The sequence below is a fragment of the Channa argus genome, chromosome 15 (genome assembly GCF_033026475.1).
Source record: "Channa argus isolate prfri chromosome 15, Channa argus male v1.0, whole genome shotgun sequence".
Classification (NCBI taxonomy): domain Eukaryota; kingdom Metazoa; phylum Chordata; class Actinopteri; order Anabantiformes; family Channidae; genus Channa; species Channa argus.
In genome coordinates, this window is record NC_090211.1 from 16,677,403 (window position 1) to 16,696,231 (window position 18,829).

The window sequence follows — 18,829 nt, forward strand, 5'->3', positions numbered from 1 at the left end:
ATAAAAACATGCTCAGAATACACGCGTAAAACGATGATTTAGAAATCTCATCAACCCATATTTTATTCACAATAGAACATAAACAGATGTTGAGACATGTTAGGTATTGTACTTACTCTCATCTTGTTACCCTGTTATTCACCAAAGTTTGGTTATTGTTATCAAGTAACAATAAATATGTAATAGGTACTGTGGAGGTACACCGCTGTTCCTAAGTACACAGTAAGTTCTCTGTACTTAGCCTGTACGTTGCAGGCAACAATGAAGATGAAGAGAATGACAACTGACTGCTGCTTTTTACAATTTGGCAATTATTTCCCCTTGTGCTATAATGTACATTGCGAAAATAATTCACACTGTGTTTACGTTAGTCATTTGGGGTACAAAGAAAGCAAATAATCTAAGTCACACAAGTACAAGATAGGACACATAGGAAAAGTAGATTTTTCAGTTTATATACTCGGAACATTTTGAATATTGGGGGTGAGGCTGCAGAGTGTGCAGAGTTTGGTAGCTCATTCCACCACTGTGGCACAGTTGTTTGGGATGTTTTGCTGTGTAGGTGAAGGCACCACCAGATGCCATTCAAAGTGCAATGAACAATAAGGACTGTAGGCCTGGATGAGGGTGTTTAGGTAGACAGGTGCTGTTCAGTGCAGATAACTGAACAGCACCTTTGAGATGTGTCTTTTTTGGAGGATCAAAACTGAGACATGCTGCTGCATTTTAAATCATTTGATTATATGGTTGTATTATGCCGCTGGTAACATTGCAGTAGCTGAGATTGCAATGGATTGGATTTATGAATTCTGAAGTTACTCAGAATTATTATATTATATACACATATTATTTGTATTATGTATTCGTATGTATGAATATTTACAAAGGCAAAAAAACATGAACGTCAAAATTGGTTTAGTCAAAAATGACTATAATGGAGTTAATGAGCAATGATTAAATACAGCTAAGATGAAACATCATTTGACTGCTGAATTCATGCTTAGATACATACTGATATGCAAAAAATATACTGACAAATGTTCTTCTTGCTTCAGGGAAGTTTATTTGCAATTCTGTTGAGTTTCTACAAAGTTTCACTATTGCAGGTGTTTTCCCAGTGGTGCAGAGAGTAAAGGAAGTGGAGCTCTAAAGATGATATGCTTAGAAACACAAGGAAAGGTAAAACCGTTTGAGCTTAACTGGTAACAGAAGTTTACAGTATGTTGACTTGAGCTTTTATAGGTTTTTATAAACGTGTGTTGTGAATGAAAATAAAACAAAATCCTAAGAAGCATTGTATGCTTGTCATAACCACACTATTCCTCATATTTACAATGCTGTTAATTTGTGTTTGTAAACAAAACAACCACGTTTTTGAAACTCACTCCTACATAGCTGCTGTGTATTTCAGAGGGAGGGTATTGTACAGAAGTCAGGGTGGTCCTACTTTCGTCAGTCCACTGCAAAATACCCTTCAGGTAGAAGTCATGTGTGAGACAACCAATAGTCATTTTATCTCCAGAAGCAGGTTTGCACTGAACCACAGTTGGTAGTTTCTCCACAACAGAGTTTTATAAATTTGAAAGAGATAATCTATTACTCATCTGAAAAGTAGATCACAGACATTAGAAGAGTCAGTGTCAGAATTAAAAATAAATACTGCATGTATTTATTACGCAGCTCTCAACACTGAGCTGCGTGTCAGACCACAACCCTGATTAAATAAACCCTTTTACCTTTATTTTCTTGTTTACCATTAACTCTAGTCAACTTTGTTATTCTTTTCATTTTGCAATAAATGCAAACGCCTAAAAAGTTGAGTTCTTGCTGGGAAAAATTACACATCAGGAAAAGTTTGAAAGTAAACTTTAAACATATTGTTGACTTGATATTTCATCATTGTTTTTTTTAAATAAACTAAAAAAGATTTTAGTTCTTAATGTCATTGTTCAGTGTTTACTTGTTTAAGTCTGTCACATTGTCTATTTAAAAAAAACAATACTATATTTAAAATTTCCTAACTGATAATTTCCTAACTGATAATACATAACAGACATTTTAATATATTTTTAAACAAACATCTCATTAACAAAATCTCCTGCCGGGTTTTATCTGCTCTGACTGATCAGTGCAAAGAGATACTATGCGTCTGATGCTTTTTTTAACATATCAAGAGTAAAGATTGAATGATTTTTGCTCTTAGGTTTTTGTATGGATGTTTATCTCAGTGCCACCCCACCACTTTGGTAAACACTTATACAAAAACCAAACGCAGATTTCTTCACTTGAGAGGTTAGAGGATCTATATTGTCAACAGGAGTTTTACACTGGTAATTTCTGACTTGTGATTTTACATGTACCACGGAATTTACTGCTTTATGTAAAATAAAACTAAAATAAATGCAGTAGAGACAAATCAATATAACAGTCTTACTCAACATGTTGGTTAGTGTCTGTGATCGTGTTCGTCCAAGAAAACTCCAAATGGACATTGTAGGTTTTCTGTTTCAAATTGAGTCACCGGTCGACCTAACATGTATGTCTATGGACGGTAAGAGGAAACCAGAGTACCTGCAGGAAACCCATTCGAGCACAGCACCACCATGCTGAAACAAAAAAATGGATGGCTTGAAGAGCAAAAAGGTTTAACAATATAAGAATGTTTATTATTACTTAATGGATAATTACAATTAAGATGCAATTAATAAATGATTGTAAGAAACCACTGTTCTATTATTCAATCGATTACGGAATTTATGCTCAAATACATACTGATATGCAAATAAATACACCAACAGATGTGTCTCTGACTTTCAGGAAGGTATTTTTAATTCTGGTGGGTTTCTACAAAGTCTCACTGGTGCAGGTGTTTTCTCAGTGCTGCATAGAGACGGGGAAGGGACTTCACACCAGGGAACATGAAAACCATCTCATCTTAACTAATAACAGAAGTTATTAAAAGGGTGTTATTTATGTGTAACTGAAGGTGAAGCTTGTCTTTGTTCGTCACAAACACACTTTACCTCATATTCACATTCCCTTTAGTTAGTATTCTTTTGTCCAAACCTAATATACTGTTAACTTATGGACTTGTGAAAAAATACTGTCAAAAACATGAAATGCACAAACATGCAAAGATACAAAAATACATGAATTTCTAGAACAGTACAATTTATTTACATGTCATGGGAGAACTTATATTTTGCACCCATTTTAATTATATTAAAGATAATAAGGAAAAGTAATCAAACACTTCTGAAATCCTAAAGTAACAACAGTATCTAATGCAGAAAATTAGCTTATAACAAATAATTAGAAGCTGCAGTTGTAAATCATCAGGACTCATAACAGATACTGATAAACAACAACAACAACAACAACAAAAAGTATACGTTCAGTGGTGTTTTCTCTGCTGTGGATTTATTTCATCCTTTATGATTTCTTCATCTGAAAAACATAAAAAAAAATATGATAATTGGTATGGTATTTTAGATTACAGCCTGCGACACACAGGGTAAGTACAGCAAACTTACTGTGTACTTATTAATAACACCGGTGTACCTCCTCAGTACGTATGGATACAAATTTGTTCTTACTTAAAAACAATAAGCAAACTCCGGGAAAACCAGGTAACAATATGAGAATAAGAAAAACACCTACACCGTAGTTACGTAGATAAGTACACAGTGAATTAGCTGTACTTACCCTGTAACTCATGGGGTGTAATCTAAAGCGTTACCAAAATATTACATTGACTTTTCATATGCATTATGAAACAGCTGTAAGATTTCATCACTGCAATCTTGTTGTTTCCCAAACTAGACAAACCTGGAAAACTTGGCCCTTAAACAATAAAGTAAGTAATGGTCATATTCCCATTTTAGGACATGTTTGAGTCAACTTTTGTTTATATGTGGCATTTTTGTTCTTACAGGACCAGACTATTTTTGAATCTTTCATGAAAACCATTAACTTATTTTCTGTGCATATAATGTACACAGTGTTTCATTTCATTTTATAAACAGAACTTTGTATTACTAAGTGAAGTGAAAGCCTGCGTGTTTACCTTGGCCAGGCTGAATATCATGCTATAAAACAAAGAGAATATGAAAAGGAATATGAAGGAGGAGGCTGTGGACCACAGACTGCTGAGCTCATCTTCTTCAGCATCATCCTCTGTGCAACTCCCATCCAAACTTGGTTTAAAGTCTGTGGACGTCCCTAAGGAGAGGACAGTGTAAGTGGTTAGATGATGTGTGTGGGTGTGTTTGTGCTTGTGTGAGGTTTTGTATGAATACCAGATACAGCTGTATCTCATGAATAAAGCCTTTAAACATGATTAGTGTTTACAAAATGATTGTTTTTGCTGTCATTACATTTAGTTTTGAAAAATGAGAAACATTGAAGAACATGAAACAAAGTGTCTCCATGCAACATTTATTTAAAACAGCCATTGGACAATGTGACATTGACAGATCAAACACAATATGACAAACACAATTACATTAACATGTTGACTGTTTCCACAATGACAAAGACTAACGAGATCACAGAGTCCACAGACAAAATGACAAATTACAAAATTTAAAATTCAATTTATTATTTGTCACATTCACATGAGTTACCGTTGGCTGCAGACACTCCATGTGGTTTCAAAGCCTCATTCCTGCCTGCAGGCCAGATGTTGCAATTGAACATTGTATTATTGTCCCATTTTTGCTTGGTGGTTGTGTAAACACTTGTAACTAAGTATAGACTTTGGGTTTTCTGTGGGGTGAAGTTGATGCCATCAACATAGTTTCGATTGTTATGTGCTTCATCTTCTGACCATGTGATGTAATAATCCTGCAGCACAGGACTGGAGACCAGGCACATCAGAGTGATCTCAGATGGGTTGTTCATGTTCTCCTGTGGGAGGACTGTCACTTTTGGCTCACTCCCATCTGAAAGAAACACTTGGTTTAGTAAATAAGTTTATATTTTCTGTTACTGTACGACATGTTTGTGTGTATGTTGGCTGCTTCCCGCCGAACATGTTCACTGAATGTGCTGGTCTGTCTCCATTGCTCACATACCTCCGTTGTTGACAGTCAGCTCTCGGATAACTGGTGTCATATCTTCTCTAACAGCAGAACAGCTGACTTTATTGACTTTCGCCCACTCAGTGGGACTACGAGTCAACGTGCTGCTTTTGCTGTGCTCTTTGCCATCAGGTTTTGTTGGTTCACTAGTGCCGATCACATTTTTCCCATCAATTTGCCATTTGATTTCAGCTTCATTAACAATAGTCTTGTTCTGTCCAGTGATGACACACTCCAGCACTGCCTGTTTGTTGTAGAACAATTCTTTAGGACTTGGAGGGTTTAGGGTCACTCTAATAGAGGCTACATGAGGAAGATCAACAGAGAAAAGTGATCAGCAGGTTCTGATACAATTATTCAAGTATAATCAGAATTAAAAATCACATAACTAACTATATTCTGAGTTACAACTACATATGCCTGAGTCATGAACAAATTATAATATATAATATAATATAGCACACAGAACAGAAAGATATTGGTCGATACGTGTGCATCCTTTCAGTTAAAATCATGACTGTGAGACAGGTGAGGAGGACGACACGCTACCAATTACCAAGCAACATGACTGCAATCCAGATAATGTTTCCAACAAAACAGATTTGTTATTGTTGTTAGGTTATTTCAGTTAGGTGAAATGTAAAGTTAATAAACTTGGTCATTATGTCTAACACTGTCTGTGCTATTGCTTACGCATGTGGTCTTCCCGCTTCTTTGCGTCACAAGACATTGATGCTAAAGGGAAAGGGAAAGAAAATACAACAAATAGCATGTCATAATAATGTCTGAAATGTTTGGAATGCATAGAATAAATGACATTTATTGGCATAAATAACATTTATTAGCTTTTAGGATTATGTATATATTTTACCTGAAAAGAGGCTGATGTCCTTCCTGACGTTTGGACTCAGAGGCCTGTTAGACACTTCACATGTTAGGACCTTCCCTGTTTTCCACTCTGCTTGAGGGACATGAAGTTGACTGGTTACTGTCACACGTCCATCTGCAGCCACACTGATGTCGTTAGTTGATGAAGATCTTTGCTGAGTCTCAAAAAACCACTGAATTTGAGGGTTGAAGCCTGAACCAGAGCATGAGAGTTTCTGTGGTCCTGACTCTTCACTGGGGACAACAAGAAGCTCCACTGATGGGTCCACTAAAGGAGACATCAGTCAGCGCATCAGTGAATCAGTCTGTTACAGATGAACAAGGTGTGAAACATGAACTCAGCTGTCATTAAGGGAAGAAAGATGAACTCCTCTAACCAAAAATATTGCCAGTGGATTGTGATTTGAAGTTTGTGGAGAAGCCTTGATTCACTGTGCAGGTGAAACTTGTGCCTTTCTCCCAGTGATTTGAAGGTACAGAGAATGTTCTACTGACTGAATGAGGGCCTGGGGATTCAGGGAGGTCAACATACAGTTTTTCAGAGATGTCAGAATTGTTGGCCTGAAAGGTGATGTAGAGGTCACTGGAGGAGAGTTGTGTAACATCACAGACGAGCACAACACTGTTTCCCTTCAGCAAATCTGGGAGAGATCTCCTGATCTCCACTGATGGAGCTGTAACTGCAGGTCCTGGATGAAAACAGCAGGAAACAAATCCAAATGTTTTCTTTTTGGTTTATTGTCACAAAGCAGCTGATGTTCTTGTTGTGTATTTTCTTACCTGCAACATCTACAGTTTTCTCAGTGGTTGAAAAGCACTTATGCTCTGCTCTGCATGTTACACGCTTCAGTTGTTTCCACTGACTTGAGGAAACTCTCAGTGTACTGATTATAATAGTCATGTTTCTGTCCTGTGTCACTGTGTTACTTTGTGCAGCTCTCCCATCCATCAGCCAGGTTACCTTGGCATCAAAATCACTTTGGACTGAACATGTTGCTGTCACCACAGATGTTGCCATCATTACTGTTTTGAAGCTGGGAGTCTCCACATGAATGGAAGGAGGAGATGCTGAATGAACTGCAGGAACAAATGTTTGTCCACACATGTTAATCCAATTACCACTGCTCAGTGGATGGCAATGCACATTTGTGTCAATATATACGTGTTGTTAGTGTATGATAACATGCTTTTTTTCTAATGTCATTGATTATATAATAGGTACTTTTTATATTATACAAACTTTGACATGTAAGTGTGATTATGTACAGTGCTTTAATTTTACCTGAACAGAAACTGATGTCCTTCCTAACGTTTGGACTCAGAGGCCTGTCAGACACTTCACATGTGAAGACCTTCCCTGTTTTCCACTCTGCTTGAGGGACATGAAGTTGACTGGTTACTGTCACACGTCCATCTGCAGCCACACTGATGTCGTTAGTTGATGAAGATCTTTGCTGAGTCTCAAAAAACCACTGAATTTGAGGGTTGAAGCCTGAACCAGAGCATGAGAGTTTCTGTGGTCCTGACTCTTCACTGGGGACAACAAGAAGCTCCACTGATGGGTCCACTAAAGGAGACATCAGTCAGCGCATCAGTGAATCAGTCTGTTACAGATGAACAAGGTGTGAAACATGAACTCAGCTGTCATTAAGGGAAGAAAGATGAACTCCTCTCACCAAAAATATTGCCAGTGGATTGTGATTTGAAGTTTGTGGAGAAGCCTTGATTCACTGTGCAGGTGAAACTTGTGCCTTTCTCCCAGTGATTTGAAGGTACAGAGAATGTTCTACTGACTGAATGAGGGCCTGGGGATTCAGGGAGGTCAACATACAGTTTTTCAGAGATGTCAGAATTGTTGGCCTGAAAGGTGATGTAGAGGTCACTGGAGGAGAGTTGTGTAACATCACAGACGAGCACAACACTGTTTCCCTTCAGCAAATCTGGGAGAGATCTCCTGATCTCCACTGATGGAGCTGTAACTGCAGGTCCTGGATGAAAACAGCAGGAAACAAATCCAAATGTTTTCTTTTTGGTTTATTGTCACAAAGCAGCTGATGTTCTTGTTGTGTATTTTCTTACCTGCAACATCTACAGTTTTCTCAGTGGTTGAAAAGCACTTATGCTCTGCTCTGCATGTTACACGCTTCAGTTGTTTCCACTGACTTGAGGAAACTCTCAGTGTACTGATTATAATAGTCATGTTTCTGTCCTGTGTCACTGTGTTACTTTGTGCAGCTCTCCCATCCATCAGCCAGGTTACCTTGGCATCAAAATCACTTTGGACTGAACATGTTGCTGTCACCACAGATGTTGCCATCATTACTGTTTTGAAGCTGGGAGTCTCCACATGAATGGAAGGAGGAGATGCTGAATGAACTGCAGGAACAAATGTTTGTCCACACATGTTAATCCAATTACCACTGCTCAGTGGATGGCAATGCACATTTGTGTCAATATATACGTGTTGTTAGTGTATGATAACATGCTTTTTTTCTAATGTCATTGATTATATAATAGGTACTTTTTATATTATACAAACTTTGACATGTAAGTGTGATTATGTACAGTGCTTTAATTTTACCTGGACAGAAACTGATGTCCTTCCTGACCTTTTGACTCAGAGACCTCTCAGACACTTCACATGTGAAGACCTTCCCTGTTTTCCACTCTGCTTGAGGGACATGAAGTTGACTGGTTACTGTCACACGTCCATCTGCAGCCACACTGATGTCGTTAGTTGATGAAGATCTTTGCTGAGTCTCAAAAAACCACTGAATTTGAGGGTTGAAGCCTGAACCAGAGCATGAGAGTTTCTGTGGTCCTGACTCTTCACTGGGGACAACAAGAAGCTCCACTGATGGGTCCACTAAAGGAGACATCAGTCAGCGCATCAGTGAATCAGTCTGTTACAGATGAACAAGGTGTGAAACATGAACTCAGCTGTCATTAAGGGAAGAAAGATGAACTCCTCTCACCAAAAATATTGCCAGTGGATTGTGATTTGAAGTTTGTGGAGAAGCCTTGATTCACTGTGCAGGTGAAACTTGTGCCTTTCTCCCAGTGATTTGAAGGTACAGAGAATGTTCTACTGACTGAATGAGGGCCTGGGGATTCAGGGAGGTCAACATACAGTTTTTCAGAGATGTCAGAATTGTTGGCCTGAAAGGTGATGTAGAGGTCACTGGAGGAGAGTTGTGTAACATCACAGACGAGCACAACACTGTTTCCCTTCAGCAAATCTGGGAGAGATCTCCTGATCTCCACTGATGGAGCTGTAACTGCAGGTCCTGGATGAAAACAGCAGGAAACAAATCCAAATGTTTTCTTTTTGGTTTATTGTCACAAAGCAGCTGATGTTCTTGTTGTGTATTTTCTTACCTGCAACATCTACAGTTTTCTCAGTGGTTGAAAAGCACTTATGCTCTGCTCTGCATGTTACACGCTTCAGTTGTTTCCACTGACTTGAGGAAACTCTCAGTGTACTGATTATAATAGTCATGTTTCTGTCCTGTGTCACTGTGTTACTTTGTGCAGCTCTCCCATCCATCAGCCAGGTTACCTTGGCATCAAAATCACTTTGGACTGAACATGTTGCTGTCACCACAGATGTTGCCATCATTACTGTTTTGAAGCTGGGAGTCTCCACATGAATGGAAGGAGGAGATGCTGAATGAACTGCAGGAACAAATGTTTGTCCACACATGTTAATCCAATTACCACTGCTCAGTGGATGGCAATGCACATTTGTGTCAATATATACGTGTTGTTAGTGTATGATAACATGCTTTTTTTCTAATGTCATTGATTATATAATAGGTACTTTTTATATTATACAAACTTTGACATGTAAGTGTGATTATGTACAGTGCTTTAATTTTACCTGGACAGAAACTGATGTCCTTCCTGACCTTTTGACTCAGAGACCTCTCAGACACTTCACATGTGAAGACCTTCCCTGTTTTCCACTCTGCTTGAGGGACATGAAGTTGACTGGTTACTGTCACACGTCCATCTGCAGCCACACTGATGTCGTTAGTTGATGAAGATCTTTGCTGAGTCTCAAAAAACCACTGAATTTGAGGGTTGAAGCCTGAACCAGAGCATGAGAGTTTCTGTGGTCCTGACTCTTCACTGGGGACAACAAGAAGCTCCACTGATGGGTCCACTAAAGGAGACATCAGTCAGTGCATCAGTGAATCAGTCTGTTACAGATGAACAAGGTGTGAAACATGAACTCAGCTGTCATTAAGGGAAGAAAGATGAACTCCTCTCACCAAAAATATTGCCAGTGGATTGTGATTTGAAGTTTGTGGAGAAGCCTTGATTCACTGTGCAGGTGAAATTTGTGCCTTTCTTCCAGTGATTTGAAGGTACAGAGAATGTTCTACTGACTGAATAAGGGCCTGGGGATTCAGGGAGGTCAACATACAGTTTTTCAGAGATGTCAGCATTGTTGGCCTGAAAGGTGATGTAGAGGTCACTGGAGGAGAGTTGTGTAACATCACAGACGAGCACAACACTGTTTCCCTTCAGCAAATCTGGGAGAGATCTCCTGATCTCCACTGATGGAGCTGTAACTGCAGGTCCTGGATGAAAACAGCAGGAAACAAATCCAAATGTTTTCTTTTTGGTTTCTTGTCACAAAGCAGCTGATGTTCTTGTTGTGTATTTTCTTACCTGCAACATCTACAGTTTTCTCAGTGGTTGAAAAGCACTTATGCTCTGCTCTGCATGTTACACGCTTCAGTTGTTTCCACTGACTTGAGGAAACTCTCAGTGTACTGATTATAATAGTCATGTTTCTGTCCTGTGTCACTGTGTTACTTTGTGCAGCTCTCCCATCCATCAGCCAGGTTACCTTGGCATCAAAATCACTTTGGACTGAACATGTTGCTGTCACCTCAGATGTTGCCATCATTACTGTTTTGAAGCTGGGAGTCTCCACATGAATGGAAGGAGGAGATGCTGAATGAACTGCAGGAACAAATGTTTGTCCACACATGTTAATCCAATTACCACTGCTCAGTGGATGGCAATGCACATTTTTGTCAATATGTATGTGTTGTCAGTGTATGATAACATGCTTTTTTTCTAATGTCATTGATTATATAATAGGTACTTTTTATATTATACAAACTTTGACATGTAAGTGTGATTATGTACAGTGCTTTAATTTTACCTGAACAGAAACTGATGTCCTTCCTGACTTTTGGACTCGAAGACCTCTCAGACACTTCACATGTGAAGACCTTCCCTGTTTTCCACTCTGCTTGAGGGACATGAAGTTGACTGGTTACTGTCACACGTCCATCTGCACCCACACTGATGTCCTTAGTTGATGAAGATCTTTGCTGAGTCTCAGAAAACCACTGAATTTGAGCGTTGATGCCTGAACCAGAGCATGAGAGTTTCTGTGGTCCTGACTCTTCACTGGGGACAACAAGAAGCTCCACTGATGGGTCCACTAAAGGAGACATCAGTCAGTGCATCAGTGAATCAGTCTGTTACAGATGAACAAGGTGTGAAACATGAACTCAGCTGTCATTAAGGGAAGAAAGATGAACTCCTCTCACCAAAAATATTGCCAGTGGATTGTGATTTGAAGTTTCTGGAGAAGCCTTGATTCACTGTGCAGGTGAAACTTGTGCCTTTCTTCCAGTGATTTGAAGGTACAGAGAATGTTCTACTGACTGAATGAGGGCCTGGGGATTCAGGGAGGTCAACATACAGTTTTTCAGAGATGTCAGCATTGTTGGCCTGAAAGGTGATGTAGAGGTCACTGGAGGAGAGTTGTGTAACATCACAGACGAGCACAACACTGTTTCCCTTCAGCAAATCTGGGAGAGATCTCCTGATCTCCACTGTTGGAGCTGTAACTGCAGGTCCTGGATGAAAACAGCAGGAAACAAATCCAAATGTTTTCTTTTTGTTTTCTTGTCACAAAGCAGCTGATGTTCTTGTTGTGTATTTTCTTACCTGCAACATCTACAGTTTTCTCAGTGGTTGAAAAGCACTTATGCTCTGCTCTGCATGTTACACGATTAAGTTGTTTCCACTGACTTGAGGAAACTCTCAGTGTACTGATTATAATAGTCATGTTTCTGTCCTGTGTCACTGTGTTACTTTGTGCAGCTCTCCCATCCATCAGCCAGGTTACCTTGGCATCAAAATCACTTTGGACTGAACATGTTGCTGTCACCTCAGATGTTGCCATCATTACTGTTTTGAAGCTGGGAGTCTCCACATGAATGGAAGGAGGAGATGCTGAATGAACTGCAGGAACAAATGTTTGTCCACACATGTTAATCCAATTACCACTGCTCAGTGGATGGCAATGCACATTTTTGTCAATATATACGTGTTGTCAGTGTATGATAACATGCTTTTTTTCTAATGTCATTGATAATATAATAGGTACTTTTTATATTACACAAACTTTGACATGTAAGTGTGATTATGTACAGTGCTTTAATTTTACCTGAACAGAAACTGATGTCCTTCCTGACTTTTGGACTCGAAGACCTCTCAGACACTTCACATGTGAAGACCTTCCCTGTTTTCCACTCTGCTTGAGGGACATGAAGTTGACTGGTTACTGTCACACGTCCATCTGAACCCACACTGATGTCCTTAGTTGATGAAGATCTTTGCTGAGTCTCAGAAAACCACTGAATTTGAGCGTTGATGCCTGAACCAGAGCATGAGAGTTTCTGTGGTCCTGACTCTTCACTGGGGACAACAAGAAGCTCCACTGATGGGTCCACTAAAGGAGACATCAGTCAGTGCATCAGTGAATCAGTCTGTTACAGATGAACAAGGTGTGAAACATGAACTCAGCTGTCATTAAGGGAAGAAAGATTAACCCCTCTCACCAAAAATATTGCCAGTGGATTGTGATTTGAAGTTTCTGGAGAAGCCTTGATTCACTGTGCAGGTGAAACTTGTGCCTTTCTTCCAGTGATTTGAAGGTACAGAGAATGTTCTACTGACTGAATAAGGGCCTGGGGATTCAGGGAGGTCAACATACAGTTTTTCAGAGATGTCAGCATTGTTAGCCTGAAAGGTGATGTAGAGGTCACTGGAGGAGAGTTGTGTAACATCACAGACGAGCACAACACTGTTTCCCTTCAGCAAATCTGGGAGAGATCTCCTGATCTCCACTGTTGGAGCTGTAACTGCAGGTCCTGGATGAAAACAGCAGGAAACAAATCCAAATGTTTTCTTTTTGTTTTCTTGTCACAAAGCAGCTGATGTTCTTGTTGTGTATTTTCTTACCTGCAACATCTACAGTTTTCTCAGTGGTTGAAAAGCACTTATGCTCTGCTCTGCATGTTACATTATTCAGTCCTTTCCACTGACTTGAGGAAACTCTCAGTGTACTGATTATAATAGTCATGTTTCTGTCCTGTGTCACTGTGTTACTTTGTGCAGCTCTCCCATCCATCAGCCAGGTTACCTTGGCATCAAAATCACTTTGGACTGAACATGTTGCTGTCACCACAGATGTTGCCATCATTACTGTTTTGAAGCTGGGAGTCTCCACATGAATGGAAGGAGGAGATGCTGAATGAACTGCAGGAACAAATGTTTGTCCACACATGTTAATCCAATTACCACTGCTCAGTGGATGGCAATGCACATTTGTGTCAATATATACGTGTTGTCAGTGTATGATAACATGCTTTTTTTCTAATGTCATTGATTATATAATAGGTACTTTTTATATTATACAAACTTTGACATGTAAGTGTGATTATGTACAGTGCTTTAATTTTACCTGAACAGAAACTGATGTCCTTCCTGACGTTTGGACTCAGAGGCCTGTCAGACACTTCACATGTGAAGACCTTCCCTGTTTTCCACTCTGCTTGAGGGACATGAAGTTGACTGGTTACTGTCACACGTCCATCTGCAGCCACACTGATGTCGTTAGTTGATGAAGATCTTTGCTGAGTCTCAAAAAACCACTGAATTTGAGGGTTGAAGCCTGAACCAGAGCATGAGAGTTTCTGTGGTCCTGACTCTTCACTGGGGACAACAAGAAGCTCCACTGATGGGTCCACTAAAGGAGACATCAGTCAGTGCATCAGTGAATCAGTCTGTTACAGATGAACAAGGTGTGAAACATGAACTCAGCTGTCATTAAGGGAAGAAAGATGAACTCCTCTCACCAAAAATATTGCCAGTGGATTGTGATTTGAAGTTTGTAGAGAAGCCTTGATTCACTGTGCAGGTGAAACTTGTGCCTTTCTTCCAGTGGTTTGTAGGTACAGAGAATGTTCTACTGACTGAATGAGGGCCTGGGGATTCAGGGAGGTCAACATACAGTTTTTCAGAGATGTCAGCATTGTTGGCCTGAAAGGTGATGTAGAGGTCACTGGAGGAGAGTTGTGTAACATCACAGACGAGCACAACACTGTTTCCCTTCAGCAAATCTGGGAGAGATCTCCTGATCTCCACTGATGGAGCTGTAACTGCAGGTCCTGGATGAAAACAGCAGGAAACAAATCCAAATGTTTTCTTTTTGGTTTCTTGTCACAAAGCAGCTGATGTTCTTGTTGTGTATTTTCTTACCTGCAACATCTACAGTTTTCTCAGTGATTGAAAAGCACTTATGCTCTGCTCTGCATGTTACACGCTTCAGTTGTTTCCACTGACTTGAGGAAACTCTCAGTGTACTGATTATAATAGTCATGTTTCTGTCCTGTGTCACTGTGTTACTTTGTGCAGCTCTCCCATCCATCAGCCAGGTTACCTTGGCATCAAAATCACTTTGGACTGAACATGTTGCTGTCACCTCAGATGTTGCCATCATTACTGTTTTGAAGCTGGGAGTCTCCACATGAATGGAAGGAGGAGATGCTGAATGGACTGCAGGAACAAACGTTTGTCCACACATGTTAATCCAATTACCACTGCTCAGTGGATGGCAATGCACATTTTTGACAATATATACGTGTTGTCAGTGTATGATAACATGCTTTTTTTCTAATGTCATTGATGATATAATAGGTACTTTTTATATTATACAAACTTTGACATGTAAGTGTGATTATGTACAGTGCTTTAATTTTACCTGGACAGAAACTGATGTCCTTCCTGACCTTTTGACTCAGAGACCTCTCAGACACTTCACATGTGAAGACCTTCCCTGTTTTCCACTCTGCTTGAGGGACATGAAGTTGACTGGTTACTGTCACACGTCCATCTGCAGCCACACTGATGTCGTTAGTTGATGAAGATCTTTGCTGAGTCTCAAAAAACCACTGAATTTGAGGGTTGAAGCCTGAACCAGAGCATGAGAGTTTCTGTGGTCCTGACTCTTCACTGGGGACAACAAGAAGCTCCACTGATGGGTCCACTAAAGGAGACATCAGTCAGTGCATCAGTGAATCAGTCTGTTACAGATGAACAAGGTGTGAAACATGAACTCAGCTGTCATTAAGGGAAGAAAGATGAACTCCTCTCACCAAAAATATTGCCAGTGGATTGTGATTTGAAGTTTCTGGAGAAGCCTTGATTCACTGTGCAGGTGAAACTTGTGCCTTTCTTCCAGTGATTTGAAGGTACAGAGAATGTTCTACTGACTGAATGAGGGCCTGGGGATTCAGGGAGGTCAACATACAGTTTTTCAGAGATGTCAGCATTGTTGGCCTGAAAGGTGATGTAGAGGTCACTGGAGGAGAGTTGTGTAACATCACAGACGAGCACAACACTGTTTCCCTTCAGCAAATCTGGGAGAGATCTCCTGATCTCCACTGATGGAGCTGTAACTGCAGGTCCTGGATGAAAACAGCAGGAAACAAATCCAAATGTTTTCTTTTTGGTTTCTTGTCACAAAGCAGCTGATGTTCTTGTTGTGTATTTTCTTACCTGCAACATCTACAGTTTTCTCAGTGGTTGAAAAGCACTTATGCTCTGCTCTGCATGTTACACGCTTCAGTTGTTTCCACTGACTTGAGGAAACTCTCAGTGTACTGATTATAATAGTCATGTTTCTGTCCTGTGTCACTGTGTTACTTTGTGCAGCTCTCCCATCCATCAGCCAGGTTACCTTGGCATCAAAATCACTTTGGACTGAACATGTTGCTGTCACCTCAGATGTTGCCATCATTACTGTTTTGAAGCTGGGAGTCTCCACATGAATGGAAGGAGGAGATGCTGAATGAACTGCAGGAACAAATGTTTGTCCACACATGTTAATCCAATTACCACTGCTCAGTGGATGGCAATGCACATTTTTGTCAATATGTATGTGTTGTCAGTGTATGATAACATGCTTTTTTTCTAATGTCATTGATTATATAATAGGTACTTTTTATATTATACAAACTTTGACATGTAAGTGTGATTATGTACAGTGCTTTAATTTTACCTGAACAGAAACTGATGTCCTTCCTGACTTTTGGACTCGAAGACCTCTCAGACACTTCACATGTGAAGACCTTCCCTGTTTTCCACTCTGCTTGAGGGACATGAAGTTGACTGGTTACTGTCACACGTCCATCTGCACCCACACTGATGTCCTTAGTTGATGAAGATCTTTGCTGAGTCTCAGAAAACCACTGAATTTGAGCGTTGATGCCTGAACCAGAGCATGAGAGTTTCTGTGGTCCTGACTCTTCACTGGGGACAACAAGAAGCTCCACTGATGGGTCCACTAAAGGAGACATCAGTCAGTGCATCAGTGAATCAGTCTGTTACAGATGAACAAGGTGTGAAACATGAACTCAGCTGTCATTAAGGGAAGAAAGATGAACTCCTCTCACCAAAAATATTGCCAGTGGATTGTGATTTGAAGTTTCTGGAGAAGCCTTGATTCACTGTGCAGGTGAAACTTGTGCCTTTCTTCCAGTGATTTGAAGGTACAGAGAATGTTCTACTGACTGAATGAGGGCCTGGGGATTCAGGGAGGTCAACATACAGTTTTTCAGAGATGTCAGCATTGTTGGCCTGAAAGGTGATGTAGAGGTCACTGGAGGAGAGTTGTGTAACATCACAGACGAGCACAACACTGTTTCCCTTCAGCAAATCTGGGAGAGATCTCCTGATCTCCACTGTTGGAGCTGTAACTGCAGGTCCTGGATGAAAACAGCAGGAAACAAATCCAAATGTTTTCTTTTTGTTTTCTTGTCACAAAGCAGCTGATGTTCTTGTTGTGTATTTTCTTACCTGCAACATCTACAGTTTTCTCAGTGGTTGAAAAGCACTTATGCTCTGCTCTGCATGTTACACGATTAAGTTGTTTCCACTGACTTGAGGAAACTCTCAGTGTACTGATTATAATAGTCATGTTTCTGTCCTGTGTCACTGTGTTACTTTGTGCAGCTCTCCCATCCATCAGCCAGGTTACCTTGGCATCAAAATCACTTTGGACTGAACATGTTGCTGTCACCTCAGATGTTGCCATCATTACTGTTTTGAAGCTGGGAGTCTCCACATGAATGGAAGGAGGAGATGCTGAATGAACTGCAGGAACAAATGTTTGTCCACACATGTTAATCCAATTACCACTGCTCAGTGGATGGCAATGCACATTTTTGTCAATATATACGTGTTGTCAGTGTATGATAACATGCTTTTTTTCTAATGTCATTGATAATATAATAGGTACTTTTTATATTACACAAACTTTGACATGTAAGTGTGATTATGTACAGTGCTTTAATTTTACCTGAACAGAAACTGATGTCCTTCCTGACTTTTGGACTCGAAGACCTCTCAGACACTTCACATGTGAAGACCTTCCCTGTTTTCCACTCTGCTTGAGGGACATGAAGTTGACTGGTTACTGTCACACGTCCATCTGAACCCACACTGATGTCCTTAGTTGATGAAGATCTTTGCTGAGTCTCAGAAAACCACTGAATTTGAGCGTTGATGCCTGAACCAGAGCATGAGAGTTTCTGTGGTCCTGACTCTTCACTGGGGACAACAAGAAGCTCCACTGATGGGTCCACTAAAGGAGACATCAGTCAGTGCATCAGTGAATCAGTCTGTTACAGATGAACAAGGTGTGAAACATGAACTCAGCTGTCATTAAGGGAAGAAAGATTAACCCCTCTCACCAAAAATATTGCCAGTGGATTGTGATTTGAAGTTTCTGGAGAAGCCTTGATTCACTGTGCAGGTGAAACTTGTGCCTTTCTTCCAGTGATTTGAAGGTACAGAGAATGTTCTACTGACTGAATAAGGGCCTGGGGATTCAGGGAGGTCAACATACAGTTTTTCAGAGATGTCAGCATTGTTAGCCTGAAAGGTGATGTAGAGGTCACTGGAGGAGAGTTGTGTAACATCACAGACGAGCACAACACTGTTTCCCTTCAGCAAATCTGGGAGAGATCTCCTGATCTCCACTGTTGGAGCTGTAACTGCAGGTCCTGGATGAAAACAGCAGGAAACAAATCCAAATGTTTTCTTTTTGTTTTCTTGTCACAAAGCAGCTGATGTTCTTGTTGTGTATTTTCTTACCTGCAACATCTACAGTTTTCTCAGTGGTTGAAAAGCACTTATGCTCTGCTCTGCATGTTACATTATTCAGTCCTTTCCACTGACTTGAGGAAACTCTCAGTGTACTGATTATAATAGTCATGTTTCTGTCCTGTGTCACTGTGTTACTTTGTGCAGCTCTCCCATCCATCAGCCAGGTTACCTTGGCATCAAAATCACTTTGGACTGAACATGTTGCTGTCACCACAGATGTTGCCATCATTACTGTTTTGAAGCTGGGAGTCTCCACATGAATGGAAGGAGGAGATGCTGAATGAACTGCAGGAACAAATGTTTGTCCACACATGTTAATCCAATTACCACTGCTCAGTGGATGGCAATGCACATTTGTGTCAATATATACGTGTTGT

General features: G+C 40.2%; 3 protein-coding genes across 3 annotated transcripts in view; all 3 read right to left on the reverse strand.

Annotated features, from left to right (window-relative positions):
• Positions 1-2,640: 2,640 nt before the first annotated feature.
• On the reverse strand, positions 2,641-10,162 carry LOC137100590 (uncharacterized). Its single transcript, XM_067478472.1, has 15 exons — positions 9,850-10,162; positions 9,348-9,644; positions 8,945-9,256; positions 8,551-8,835; positions 8,049-8,345; positions 7,646-7,957; positions 7,252-7,536; positions 6,750-7,046; positions 6,347-6,658; positions 5,953-6,237; positions 5,775-5,816; positions 5,076-5,384; positions 4,626-4,943; positions 4,067-4,221; positions 2,641-3,447 (listed from the first exon to the last, which is right to left on the reverse strand). Exons 1-15 carry the CDS (start codon positions 10,145-10,147, stop codon positions 3,433-3,435), a joined length of 3,819 nt encoding a protein of 1,272 aa, XP_067334573.1. The 5' UTR covers positions 10,148-10,162; the 3' UTR covers positions 2,641-3,432.
• LOC137100576 (obscurin-like) lies at positions 10,159-14,080 on the reverse strand. Its single transcript, XM_067478466.1, has 9 exons — positions 13,747-14,080; positions 13,245-13,541; positions 12,842-13,153; positions 12,448-12,732; positions 11,946-12,242; positions 11,543-11,854; positions 11,149-11,433; positions 10,647-10,943; positions 10,159-10,555 (listed from the first exon to the last, which is right to left on the reverse strand). Exons 1-9 carry the CDS (start codon positions 14,042-14,044, stop codon positions 10,215-10,217), a joined length of 2,724 nt encoding a protein of 907 aa, XP_067334567.1. The 5' UTR covers positions 14,045-14,080; the 3' UTR covers positions 10,159-10,214.
• Positions 14,081-14,242: 162 nt separating this feature from the next.
• The window catches only part of LOC137100588 (hemicentin-1-like), a 29,811-nt gene continuing 25,224 nt past the window's right edge, over positions 14,243-18,829 (reverse strand). The window contains exons 20-29 of the mRNA XM_067478470.1: positions 18,441-18,737; positions 18,038-18,349; positions 17,644-17,928; positions 17,142-17,438; positions 16,739-17,050; positions 16,345-16,629; positions 15,843-16,139; positions 15,440-15,751; positions 15,046-15,330; positions 14,243-14,840 (exon numbers count right to left, since the gene is read on the reverse strand). Coding sequence (XP_067334571.1) covers positions 14,368-14,840; positions 15,046-15,330; positions 15,440-15,751; positions 15,843-16,139; positions 16,345-16,629; positions 16,739-17,050; positions 17,142-17,438; positions 17,644-17,928; positions 18,038-18,349; positions 18,441-18,737 — 3,155 coding nt within the window. The 3' untranslated portion in view covers positions 14,243-14,367. The remainder of the gene's footprint in view (positions 14,841-15,045; positions 15,331-15,439; positions 15,752-15,842; positions 16,140-16,344; positions 16,630-16,738; positions 17,051-17,141; positions 17,439-17,643; positions 17,929-18,037; positions 18,350-18,440; positions 18,738-18,829) is intronic.